The sequence below is a fragment of the Lepisosteus platostomus genome, chromosome 26 (genome assembly GCF_059453375.1).
Source record: "Lepisosteus platostomus isolate fLepPlt1 chromosome 26, fLepPlt1.hap1, whole genome shotgun sequence".
NCBI lineage: Eukaryota > Metazoa > Chordata > Actinopteri > Semionotiformes > Lepisosteidae > Lepisosteus > Lepisosteus platostomus.
In genome coordinates this window covers 11,022,501-11,034,961 of record NC_142636.1, presented here as the reverse complement: position 1 = coordinate 11,034,961, position 12,461 = coordinate 11,022,501, and the positions used below count along the sequence as shown (strand labels likewise).

General features: G+C 52.6%; 1 protein-coding gene across 7 annotated transcripts in view; it reads left to right on the top strand.

Annotated features, from left to right (window-relative positions):
• Positions 1–364: 364 nt before the first annotated feature.
• Positions 365–12,461, top strand: part of adamtsl4 (ADAMTS like 4) — a 29,448-nt gene continuing 17,351 nt past the window's right edge. For 5 of the 7 annotated variants that reach the window (XR_015930729.1, XR_015930726.1, XR_015930728.1 and 2 more), the window contains exons 1-5: positions 486–909; positions 3,649–3,984; positions 6,054–6,123; positions 6,308–6,954; positions 10,874–11,699. Coding sequence is in view for 3 of the 7 variants with exons in the window: in XM_088621582.1 (XP_088477708.1) it covers positions 3,953–3,984; positions 6,054–6,123; positions 6,308–6,954; positions 10,874–11,699 (1,575 nt within the window). In the remaining 4 variants the exon portion in view is untranslated. The other 2 variants (XM_088621584.1, XM_088621583.1) reach the window with 2 other exon arrangements.

Here is a 12,461-nt window from a genome sequence, read left to right as displayed (position 1 = left end):
GACCATAGTAACAGTACAGGGGCTGGGCTCCTATAGAGACTATAGTAACAGTACAGGGGCTGGGCTCCTATAGAGACTATAGTAACAGTACAAGGGCTGGGCTCCTATAGAGACTATAGTAACAGTACAGGGGCTGGGCTCCTGAAGGGACTATAGTAACAGTACAGGGGCTGGGCTCCTATAGAGACTATAGTAACAGTACAGGGGCTGGGCTCCTATAGAGACTATAGTAACAGTACAGGGGCTGGGCTCCTATAGAGACTATAGTAACAGTACAGGGGCTGGGCTCCTATAGAGAATATAGTAACAGTACAGGGGCTGGGCTCCTGAAGGGACTATAGTAACTAAATGAGAGAGGGGGAGGGGTGCGGGGGAGGGACAGAGCGGAGATACGGAGCAGTGGGAGAGAGATAGCGGGGGGCGAGTCAGCCTCACTGCGTGTCCATACGACTCCCGCTCTGCGACGTCACACACGGTGAGCGGGGCGGCCAGGCTCGGACGGTCCGATCGTGACTCGGGGACAGCGGAGGGCGGAGGGCGGTCGCATGTGACAGCAGGGAGAGAAAACTAGACTGTAAAACTGTCCCGGGGCGTCAGCGCGCCACAGGGTCTGCTCCGCGGTGGGGAGGGGCGGGGGGGCATCGCGACGTGACTGCGGACACTTCGCAGTTTGATCTCAGGGACTGTAAGCACCCGTCTGAGGGGCGAAGTTTAAAAGCGGGACGGAGAAGGTGTCTCTCCTCAGCGCACGGCCCCGCCAGCGCGCCTGAAGCAGCGGGGTGTCGGCACGGTCAGTCACGGCCACTTCTCGCTCGCCGCACCCCGCCTCTGCCGAACCGCCTCTCCGGGGTCCCGGGCCGGAGGGGTCTGCTCGCGGCTCGGGAAACTGGTCAACACAGTGGTAAACTGGTATGTACTATAGTACACTGTAGCTCACTGTGGTAAACTGGTATATACTATAGCACACTGTAACTCACTGTGGTAAACTGTGGTATATACTATAGTACACTTTAGCTCACTGTGGTAAACTGGTATATACTATAGTACACTGTAGCTCACTGTGGTATACTGGTATATACTATAGCACACTGTAACTCACTGTGGTAAACTGTGGTATATACTATAGTACACTTTAGCTCACTGTGGTAAACTGGTATATACTATAGCACACTGTAGCTCACTGTGGTAAACTGGTATATACTATAGTACACTGTAACTCACTGTGGTAAACTGGTATATACTATAGCACACTGTAACTCACTGTGGTAAACTGGTATGTACTATAGCACACTGTAGCTCACTGTGGTAAACTGGTATATACTATAGTACACTGTAACTCACTGTGGTAAACTGGTATATACTATAGTACACTGTAACTCACTGTGGTAAACTGGTATATACTATAGCACACTGTAACTCACTGTGGTAAACTGTGGTATATACTATAGTACACTGTAACTCACTGTGGTAAACTGGTATATACTATAGCACACTGTAACTCAGTGTGGTAAACTGTGGTATATACTATAGTACACTGTAACTCACTGTGGTAAACTGTGGTATATACTGTAGTATAATATAACACACTGTGGTAAATTGTGGTATATACTGTATTAGACTGTAACACACTGTGGTAAACTGTGGTATGTACTGTAGTACACTATAAACACACTGTGGTATCTACTGTAGTATAGTATAACACTGTGGTAAACTGCGGTGTTACTGCAGTACACTATAAACACACTGTGGTAAACTGGCATATACTGTAGTATATTATAACTGTGGTAAAATGTGGTATATACTGGTATTCATATTATTCTCTGAACTGGCTCCATCACTCTGCTCTCCTCCACACATCATCCAGGTAAAGTGCTTTGAGTGGAGTGTCCAGAAAAGTGCTATATAAGTGTAAGCAATTAGTATTATTATAACTGTAGTGCACAATAACACTGTAGTAAACTGTGTAGTATATACTGTAGTATAGTATAACACTGTGGTAAACTGTGGTATATACTGTAGTACACTGTAACACATTGTGGTAAACTGAGGTATATACTATAGTACGCTATAACACACTGGTAAATTGTGGCATATACTGTATTAGACTATATCACACAGTGGTAAACTGTGGTATATACTATAGTACACTGTAACTTACTGTGGTAAACTGTGGTATATATTGTTGTATTGTATAACACTGTGGTATATACTGTAGTATAATATAACACACTGTGGTAAATTGTGGCATATACTGTATTAGACTATATCACACAGTGGTAAACTGGTATATACTATAGTACACTGTAACTTACTGTGGTATATACTGTAGTACATTAACACGCTGGTAAACTGTGGTACTGTATTACTGTAGTACACTATAACACACTGTGGTAAACTGCGGTATTACTGTAGTACACTATAGTGACAGAGTGAAACTGTGTCCTTTGGTCAGAGACTGGGCAGTCAGAGCTCTGTCTACTGTCCCCTGGAGTCCAGCGTGCTGCGGTCAGAGACTGGGCAGAGCTCTGTCCATTCTTGTCCACTCTCCTCTGCGTGTGTGCTGAAGCGGGTGGCGCGTGACGGGGCGCAGCTCGGGGAGCCGTGTCCCCGCGAGGCGGTCTGCGCACGGGCCCGTGAAGCACAGTGTCCAGCGCGCGCCGGGGCAGCGCTAAGCGGCTCACTGTCGCGTGGATAATCCCTGCCGCAGCCGGACGTGGGCTGTCAGGGGCGCGCGGAGGAAGATTATTACGTTTTGTGTGCACACGGGGAGAGGATGTTTGCTTAAAATCAACAAGGGAGACCGTTTTACGAGCGAAAAAACACGTATTAGGCGAAAGAGTGCCGCGTTGACCCAGCGGGCTGTTTGTGGAATTAGATCACCGACAGAACGTTTGACGTCACGTTCTGAAACTCCGGGCTCAGTTCGCGCAGTGCTGAAGCTCCTTCATCTCCTGTCTGTATGACCGGTGTCCAGAGCCCGTCCACGGCCTGTGGCCACAGGGACCGCAGAGGTCACGTACCGCCCGAGTCCCCAGCTCTGCGCTTAGGGCACATTTCGCTGTTTATTTGATCGTACTCATCTCGTTATCAACTCGATTTCTAATTCTGAATGTGTTAGTAAAGCACAATGCAGTAAAGCCCAGTGAGATCAGGGTAAAAGCACAGTACAGCGCAGTAAAGCCCACTGAGATCAGGGTAAAAGCACAGTACAGCGCAGTAAAGCCCAGTGAGATCAGGGTAAAAGCACAGTACAGCGCAGTAAAGCCCAGTGAGATCAGGGTAAAAGCACAGTACAGCGCAGTAAAGCCCAGAGAGATCAGGGTATAAGCACAGTCCAGTGCGGTACAGCCCAGTGAGATCAGGGTAAAAGCACAGTAGATTGCAGTAAAGCCCAGTGAGGTCAAGGTAAAAGCATAGTACAGTGCAGTAAAGCCCAGTGAGATCAGGAATAAGATCAGAATAGAAGCAGACACAAACACAAACTGCGGTTTTAGCGCTAACGTGCTGTTTCCCCGCAGGCGGACTCGAGCTGACTTATACCGGAACAATGAGCTCTGGCGCGTGGCTACAGGGGCAGGTTTTTAAGGTGGAATTTTCTTTCCGCACGACCCTCTGATACAATATCCCTATTTTTTTTCCTAACCGCAGCTCCCCCGCACGCCCTCCTGCTGAGACGAAGGCGGACCACCTTAAAGAAAGTATTTATCGGCTGAAGGACAAGAACTCCGGAGCCAGAGTTGGGACTGAAACTCCGACGCGCCGCGGTGCTCCCTCCCGGCGCGCAGAGGAGAGGAGGGCGAGATTCCGAGCAGGACAGAGGCGAGGAGCCGCCGAGAGCCGAGAGCCGAGAGCCGAGGACGGGCCAGCGGACGGAGCAGGAGGCGCACTCGGAGAAGAGGAGAGGCTGTTTCCTCGCTCTGTGCGAGAGGGGCCAGCAGACAGGGCGAGAGCCATGAGGGAGACGCGTGGACGGGGAGGCTGCAGGTAGGGGGGGCGCTGCAGGACTTTGGGGGATCCGCTCTGGGAACCGCAGGGGAGCCACTGCGCGCTGCTTGACTGAGTGAGTGAGAGACTGACACACTGACTGAGAGACAGACACACTGACTGACACACTGACTGAGAGGCAGACACACTGACTGAGAGACAGACACACTGACTGACACACTGACTGAGAGGCAGACACACTGACTGACACACTGACTGAGAGGCAGACACACTGACTGAGAGACAGACACACTGACTGACACACTGACTGAGAGACTGACTGAGACTGACACACTGACTGAGAGACAGACACACTGACTGAGAGACTGACTGAGAGACAGACACACTGACTGACACACTGACTGAGACTGACACACTGACTGAGAGACAGACACACTGACTGAGAGACTGACTGAGAGACAGACACACTGACTGACACACTGACTGAGACTGACACACTGACTGAGAGACAGACACACTGAGTGACACACTGACTGAGACTGACACACTGACTGACACACTGACTGAGACTGACACACTGACTGAGAGACTGACACACTGACTGAGAGACAGACACACTGACTGACACACTGACTGAGAGACAGACACACTGACTGAGAGACAGACACACTGACTGACACACTGACTGAGACTGACACACTGACTGAGAGACAGACACACTGACTGACACACTGACTGAGACTGACACACTGACTGAGAGACAGACACACTGACTGACACACTGACTGAGACTGACACACTGACTGAGAGACAGACACACTGACTGACACACTGACTGAGACTGACACACTGACTGACACACTGACTGAGAGACAGACACACCGACTGACACACTGACTGAGAGACAGACACACTGACTGAGACACACTGACTGAGAGACAGAAAGACAGATTGCAAACCTGTCCCACTAACAGCTTAGCGCGCACTGCTGAAGCAGCAAGGAAACGAGGGGGGACCCCAAAACTGCAGAGAGTGAGAGTACAACTCCAGGGGCAGATAGCAGGAGGTCCTGACTGTAGCTGGAGTGGATCTGGAATAGGGACAGTTGTGTGTGTATTTGTGTACATGCAGTGTGAGCACGTTTCTCACAATAAGCGACAGACTTGCAGGACAGGTACACCCCAACAAAGGGAGAGACCCATGAGAGTGTGTGTGTGTGTGTGTCAGTGTGTATCGGAGTGTGAGTGTGTTTGTCAGTGTGTGTGTGCATATATATACAGTATATGAGAGTGTGTCAGTGCATGTCATTGTGTGTGTTAACTGTTTGTGTCATTGAGTATGTCAGTGTGTGTGTCTATAGGAGTCTGTGTGTGAGGTGTCAGTGTGTGGTCAGTCATGAGGACCCATCAGCCCTGCGCTGAGTCTGCTGAAGGGCTCTGAGCTCACTGGTCCAGTGTGGTCAGTCATGAGGACCCATCAGCCCTGCGCTGTCTGCTGAAGGACTCTGAGCTCACTGGTCCAGTGTGGTCAACACTAGGTTTTTCTCACTACATCACGCCTTTCCCAGGAACCCAGTGTCTCGCAGCCGGCGTGTTCCCAGTGTCTGTGGAGCGCTGAGCTGCTGTGTCACAGCCCCCCTGTTCCGTAATTCCCCCTTCCTTTTCTGGGAAAGCACTGCCCCGGCGGACGGGAAGCAGCCAGGAATCACGGAGTTTCTCTTGTGCAACCTGGGCTAGTCTGGACCCGTGAAGAGGGACAGGCCGTAGGACGACACCACCTCCACACGGAAGGGAGTCCGTACAGCAGTCTGATCCACTCCGGGATTTACAGTGCTGTCAGTCAGACTCCCAGTGCACAGCAGTCTGATCCACTCCAGGTTTTACAGAGCTGTCAGTCAGACTCCCAGTGCACAGCAGTCTGATCCACTCCAGGTTTTACAGAGCTGTCAGTCAGACTCCCAGTGCACAGCAGTCTGATCCACTCCAGGTTTTACTACCACCCTGTTACCTGTGCAGAGTAAACAAGCGCCGCCAGCGGTGTGGCGTTCCCCGGGTGTGCCAGTCTGTGAGTCAGTGTGCCGGTGTGTAGTAACTGCTCTCTGCCCCCAGGCTGTGTCTGCTGTCTGTGGTGCTCAGCCTCCTCTTCGCCGGCGTGCAGCTCTCCCAGCCCGAGCCCGAGGTGGGTTGTTAACCTTTAACTGCCTGCTCCGTCTGCGCCGCCGAACGCCCACAATCCCCCTGCAGGCTCTCCCTCTCCGCCCCTGCGTCCCCTCTGTCTTCCACCATGTCGCCCTGCAGTGCCACAGCCTTCCAGCAGGGGGCGCTGTGCCTGACTTCACCGCGCTGTGTTTTCTGCTCCGCAGGCTCCAGGCAGAGCGTCCCGGCAGGCTCCCGCAAGCGAGGGGCCGGTGGGGCCCTTGCAGGGGGTGTGGGGCCCCTGGGGCGCCTGGACGCCCTGCTCTCGTAGCTGCGGGTTTGGGATCTCGGAGAGGAGGAGGCAGTGTCTGCTGCCAGTCGCAGACCCCTCACAGACCTGGGGACCCTTTCCCCTGCACCCGGCTGCCCCCCCCAGCCTCAGGGAGCAGGGCGGCGTCATTTCGGCACTGCGCCCCAATTACGCCCCGCTCCGAGAGTTGAGGAAATCCCCGAGCGACCCCTCTCTCTACGTGGGACCCCCCGACAGCAGCAGGCAGCCCCATCACCTGCACTCTCCTCATTCAGCCAATCAGGAGCCAGGGCTGTCTCTCTACAGCACCGGTCCAGACCCGGTACACCAGCCACCCCTGACCTATCAGGAGCCTCAGTTCCACCAGCCCGATTTCTCCCCGGCCAATCAGGAGATGGTCTCCCTCTACCGCCAGCCCTTCTCCTCCTCCTCCAATGGCTACAGCCAATCAGGGAGGACAGCACATCGGCCAGCCAATCAGGGAAGAGGGAGAGGAGGTGGTGGTGGAGGAGGCGGGAACAGGAGGTCTGTGCCGACCAGTCAGGACGCGGGTTCATCTAGGAGGTAAGAGGAATCAGACAGACAGATTGTTATCTCTTCTTTCTGCTTTTTCTCATTGAACGAACAGTAAACGCCTGGTTTACCGGGAATTTGCTTTTACAAACTTTGGATTTAAGGGACAAAATCTGCTAAAGGGGAGTTTTGTCTGTCAAATCAGGAATACTGTACTTTTCCCCCTCCATAAAGGCATAATGACACAAGGTAAAATTAAATACTAAATGGGGTAGGTTCATCGCTTTCTGCTTCATTGGTGATGTTTGTGTTTCGTAGGCTTTCATGAATTTAATACTGTATATTTAGCACACGTGAAGTGCAGAGTTTGTAGGCTCATGATAGAAATGGCACAGAAACAATCGTCATTGGTGGGTTTGATTGAAATTGTTAAAAAATAAGATCCTGAGTGTATATATGGAGTGTGGATGTACAGTATGTATTTTACTGAAATAATAGTGTTTTTCCGGCTCGTGGTTTAATGGACGTTCGGCAGTAATGGACAGCCCAGGCTCTCTGTCAGTCTGTGGAGGCTCACTGTGTCGTGCTTGTCAGCGAGTTGAGATTCATCCATTTCCTGAGTAGATGCTTCAGTAAGAGGAGTGTGAAAAGTGTAAGACATTCAGAAAAGCCGAGAGGAGCCCCCTTATCTCCTTATCTCTGCCCAATTCACTCCAGAGGAGCCCCTTATCAACACTGCGATAGTGACTAACACACACTCACTGACACAGTGAGATAGAGACTGACACACTGACACAGTCACTGACACAGCGATAGTGACTGACACACTGACACAGTGAGATAGTGACCAACACACTGACACAGTCACTGACACAGAGATAGTGACTGACACACTGACACAGTGAGATAGAGACTGACACACTGACACAGTCACTGACACAGAGATAGTGACTGACACACTGACACAGTGAGATAGTGACCAACACACTGACACAGTCACTGACACAGAGATAGTGACTGACACACTGACACAGTGAGATAGAGACTGACACACTGACACAGTCACTGACACAGAGATAGTGACTGACACACTGACACAGTGAGATAGTGACCAACACACTGACACAGTCACTGACACAGAGATAGTGACTGACACAGTCACTGACACAGAGATAGTGACTGACACACTGACACAGTGACTGACACAGTGAGATAGTGACTGACACACTGACACAGTGAGATAGAGACTGACACACTCACTGACACAGTGAGATAGTGACTCACTGGCACAGTGAGACAGTGACTCACTGACACAGTGAGATAGTGACTCACTGACACAGTGAGATAGTGACTGACACACTGACACAGTGAGATAGTGACTGACACACACACTGACACAGTCAGGTAGTGACTGACACAGTCACTGACACAGTGAGATAGAGGCTGACACACTGAGATTGTGACTGACACAGTGAGACAGTGACTGACACAGTGAGATAGTGACTGACACACACACTGACACAGTCAGGTAGTGACTGACACACTGACACAGTGAGATAGAGACTGACACACACACTGACACAGTGAGATAGTGACTGACACACTGACAAAGTCACTGACACAGAGCCATTCGCACCTTGCTGCGTTGGCACACTGACTATAACTCAGCGAGTGTGTGCGCTCATACCCAGCCGATGGCGATGCTGGCGCAGGGAGGGGGTGCCCGTGGGCTGTGAGCCAGCAGGAAACCCAGGACGCTGGTAAAGCTGTGTCATCGAGGCGTGACGCCCTCCTGTGCGGGTCACGGAGCCCCCCGTCACGCGCTTTCCTTCCTCTGCACTCTGCCTGTGAGAAAGCAGACCCTCCCAGGAGCGAACACGCCCTGGGCTCAGGCGGGGGCCTGGAGGGGGCAGCTAGTTGAGATATTTTAATACAGGGAAGGGTGAGGGATTAGGCCTCTCCCTGTGTCTCTGTGATAATCAGCGTCGGTACAGTTTGTCTCAGTACTGTGTTCTCCAGAGTCTGTACTGCCTGTCTCTCTCAGTACTGTGGTCACCAGAGTCTGTACTGCCTGTCTCTCTCTGTACTGTGGTCACCAGAGTCTGTACTGCCTGTCTCTCTCTGTACTGTGGTCACCAGAGTCTGTACTGCCTGTCTCTCTCTGTACTGTGGTCACCAGAGTCTGTACTGCCTGTCTCTCTCAGTACTCTGTTCTCCATAGTCTGTACTGCCTGTCTCTCTCAGTACTGTGGTCTCCAGAGTCTGTACTGCCTGTCTCTCTCAGTACTGTGGTCTCCAGAGTCTGTACTGCCTGTCTCTCTCAGTACTGTGGTCTCCAGAGTCTGTACTGTCTGTCTCTCTCAGTACTGTGTTCTCCAGAGTCTGTACTGCCTGTCTGTCTCTGTACTGTGTTCTCCAGAGTCTGTACTTGCCTGTCTGTCTCTGTACTGTGGTCTCCAGAGTCTGTACTGCCTGTCTGTCTCTGTACTGTGGTCTCCAGAGTCTGTACTGCCTGTCTGTCTCTGTACTGTGGTCTCCAGATTCTGTACTGCCTGTCTGTCTCTGTACTGTGTTCTCCAGAGTCTGTACTGCCTGTCTGTCTCTGTACTGTGGTCTCCAGAGACTGTACTGTCTGTCTCTCTCAGTACTGTGGTCTCCAGACTCTCCTATCTGTCATTGGCTCCAAGTACTGTGGTCTCTAGAAGATGCTGGTGGTCTGTGCTCCCCAGTGCGGTAATTGGTAATTACAGTGTGGGAATTGTGGGCTGACACCAGTGGTGGTTACAGCATATATCCTGCTGTGTTTCAGGGCCATTAATGGCCTCCAACACATTGCAGCTCAGTATCGCTTACTAGGGCTACCAGAGTTTAAGATTGCTTTATTAGATAATCTTCTGCTTTCACCACAGTGTTAGTGTACTGGAGTGTCCAGTCAGTGTGTCTGTATGAACCCCTCTCTCTCAGTGCAGTGTTAATGTACTGGAGTGTCCAGTCAGTCAGTGTGTCTGTATGAACCCCTCTCTCTCAGTGCAGTGTTAATGTACTGGAGTGTCCAGTCAGTGTGTCTGTATGAACCCCTCTCTCTCAGTGCAGTGTTAATGTACTGGAGTGTCCAGTCAGTGTGTCTGTATGAACCCCTCTCTCTCAGTGCAGTGTTAATGTACTGGAGTGTCCAGTCAGTCAGTGTGTCTGTATGAACCCCTCTCTCTCAGTGCAGTGTTAATGTACTGGAGTGTCCAGTCAGTGTGTCTGTATGAACCCCTCTCTCTCAGTGTAGTGTTAATGTACTGGAGTGTCCAGTCAGTCAGTGTGTCTGTATGAACCCCTCTCTCTCAGTGCAGTGTTAATGTACTGGAGTGTCCAGTCAGTGTGTCTGTATGAACCCCTCTCTCTCAGTGCAGTGTTAATGTACTGGAGTGTCCAGTCAGTGTGTCTGTATGAACCCCTCTCTCTCAGTGCAGTGTTAATGTACTGGAGTGTCCAGTCAGTCAGTGTGTCTGTATGAACCCCTCTCTCTCAGTGCAGTGTTAATGTACTGGAGTGTCCAGTCAGTGTGTCTGTATGAACCCCTCTCTCTCAGTGCAGTGTTAATGTACTGGAGTGTCCAGTCAGTGTGTCTGTATGAACCCCTCTCTCTCAGTGCAGTGTTAATGTACTGGAGTGTCCAGTCAGTCAGTGTGTCTTTATGAACCCCTCTCTCTCAGTGCAGTGTTCATGTACTGGAGTGTCCAGTCAGTGTGTCTGTATGAACCCCTCTCTCTCAGTGCAGTGTTCATGTACTGGAGTGTCCAGTCAGTCAGTGTGTCTGTATGAACCCCTCTCTCTCAGTGCAGTGTTAATGTACTGGAGTGTCCAGTCAGTCAGTGTGTCTGTATGAACCCCTCTCTCTCAGTGCAGTGTTAATGTACTGGAGTGTCCAGTCAGTCAGTGTGTCTTTATGAACCCCCCTCTCTCTCTCTCTCTATTCCAGGTCATTTTCCTCCTCCGTCCTGCCTGGTCAGTTTGGTTACGGCCGAGTTCCCTTCTCCCTCCCTCTCCTCCGGCCCGCCCGCCGAGCCCGGCACAGTGCCCACATGGCCGGGGGCAACAGCACCCGGGCCCCTGAAACTGCCCCGCAGGAGGGAGCAGAGCACACAGGGCAGGATGGGGCAGCTGTGACCGCCAGGACCCCAGGGGGGCGCGAGGGGCAGGGGCAGGGGGCAGAGAGAGGCGGGGACAGAGGGGAGCAACAGCACCCTCAGCCAGACCGACGGACTGCAGGGGGCGCCACGGGTCTACCGAGGGGGCCCGGACCTCTCCCAGACCGGGGCCCGGAGGCTGGGGGGGGTCTCCAAAGAGAGCCCCCAGATGGAGGGGTGTCCCAGGCTGGGGGGGCGCAGATCCAGGGCTCCTGGGAGGGTCCGGGGCGGACTTTGACGGACACGCGGTCCCGATCGCCCCCGCAGAGCCGGAACAGTGAGGCCGGGACCCCCGCCCGGGCCCCGCCGGACTGGGAGCGCCCCCGGAGCTGGATGCGGGAGCATGGAGCACCCCCACATCCCCACCCCCGCCCCCGTCTGCGTTCCCGTCCCCAGAGAGAGCCCCCGTACACCCTGAACCCCGGCCTCTCGCGCCCGCTGCCGCTGGCTGGACCCCACGTCTGGCCCCTGCGGTCCCAGGAGCCACCGCCTGCGGAGAGCGAGGGCAGGGGGGGCCCCCGGGGGCTGCCGCACCCCCACACACCCCCCTCCAGCTCCACCCTCCCACTCCATAGCTGCCCGGGAAAGGAGAGAGAGCTCCGCCCCTGCAGCCCCCAGGTAGGCCGGTCTGGCTGCCAATCACCCGTCCTGATCCAGCCCATTGGCTAATTGGATCATCGTTAGAAGTGAGGAGAGAGGAGTCTGTCAGCAATAAACACACACACAGTGGGACAGGAGACACAGTGAGGGAGGAGACAACAGAGAGTCTGTCAGCAATAAACACACACACAGTGGGACAGGAGACACAGTGAGGGAGGAGACAACAGAGAGTCTGTCAGCAATAAACACACACACAGTGGGACAGGAGACACAGTGAGGGAGGAGACAACAGAGAGTCTAACAGTAATAAACACACAATAATATTGGGGGTTGTGTATGAGCCTGTGTTGGGGTGTGTGTTGAATTGTGTTGTGGTGGTTCTGACGAGGTGACAGAAGGGCAGTTGGGGTTGTGTATGAGGCTGTTCTAGGGTTTAATAATAATAATACTAATTGCTTACACTTATATAGCGCTTTTCTGGACACTCCACTCAAAGCGCGGACCCCCAGTGTGTGGCCCCACCTGGATGATGCACCAGTCCTCTCCCCACACACCAGCTCTCAGTGGGGAGGAGAGCAGAGTGGTGAAGCCAGTTCAGAGAGGGGGGTTATTAGGAGGACATGATTAGTAAGGGCCAATGGGAACTTCGGCCAGGACACCAGGGTTACACCCCTACTCTTTTGGAGAAAGATTTTTAATGACCACAGAGAGTCAGGACCTCAGTTTTATGTCTCACCCGGACGGCACCTGTTTACAGTATAGTGTCCCCGTCTCTATACT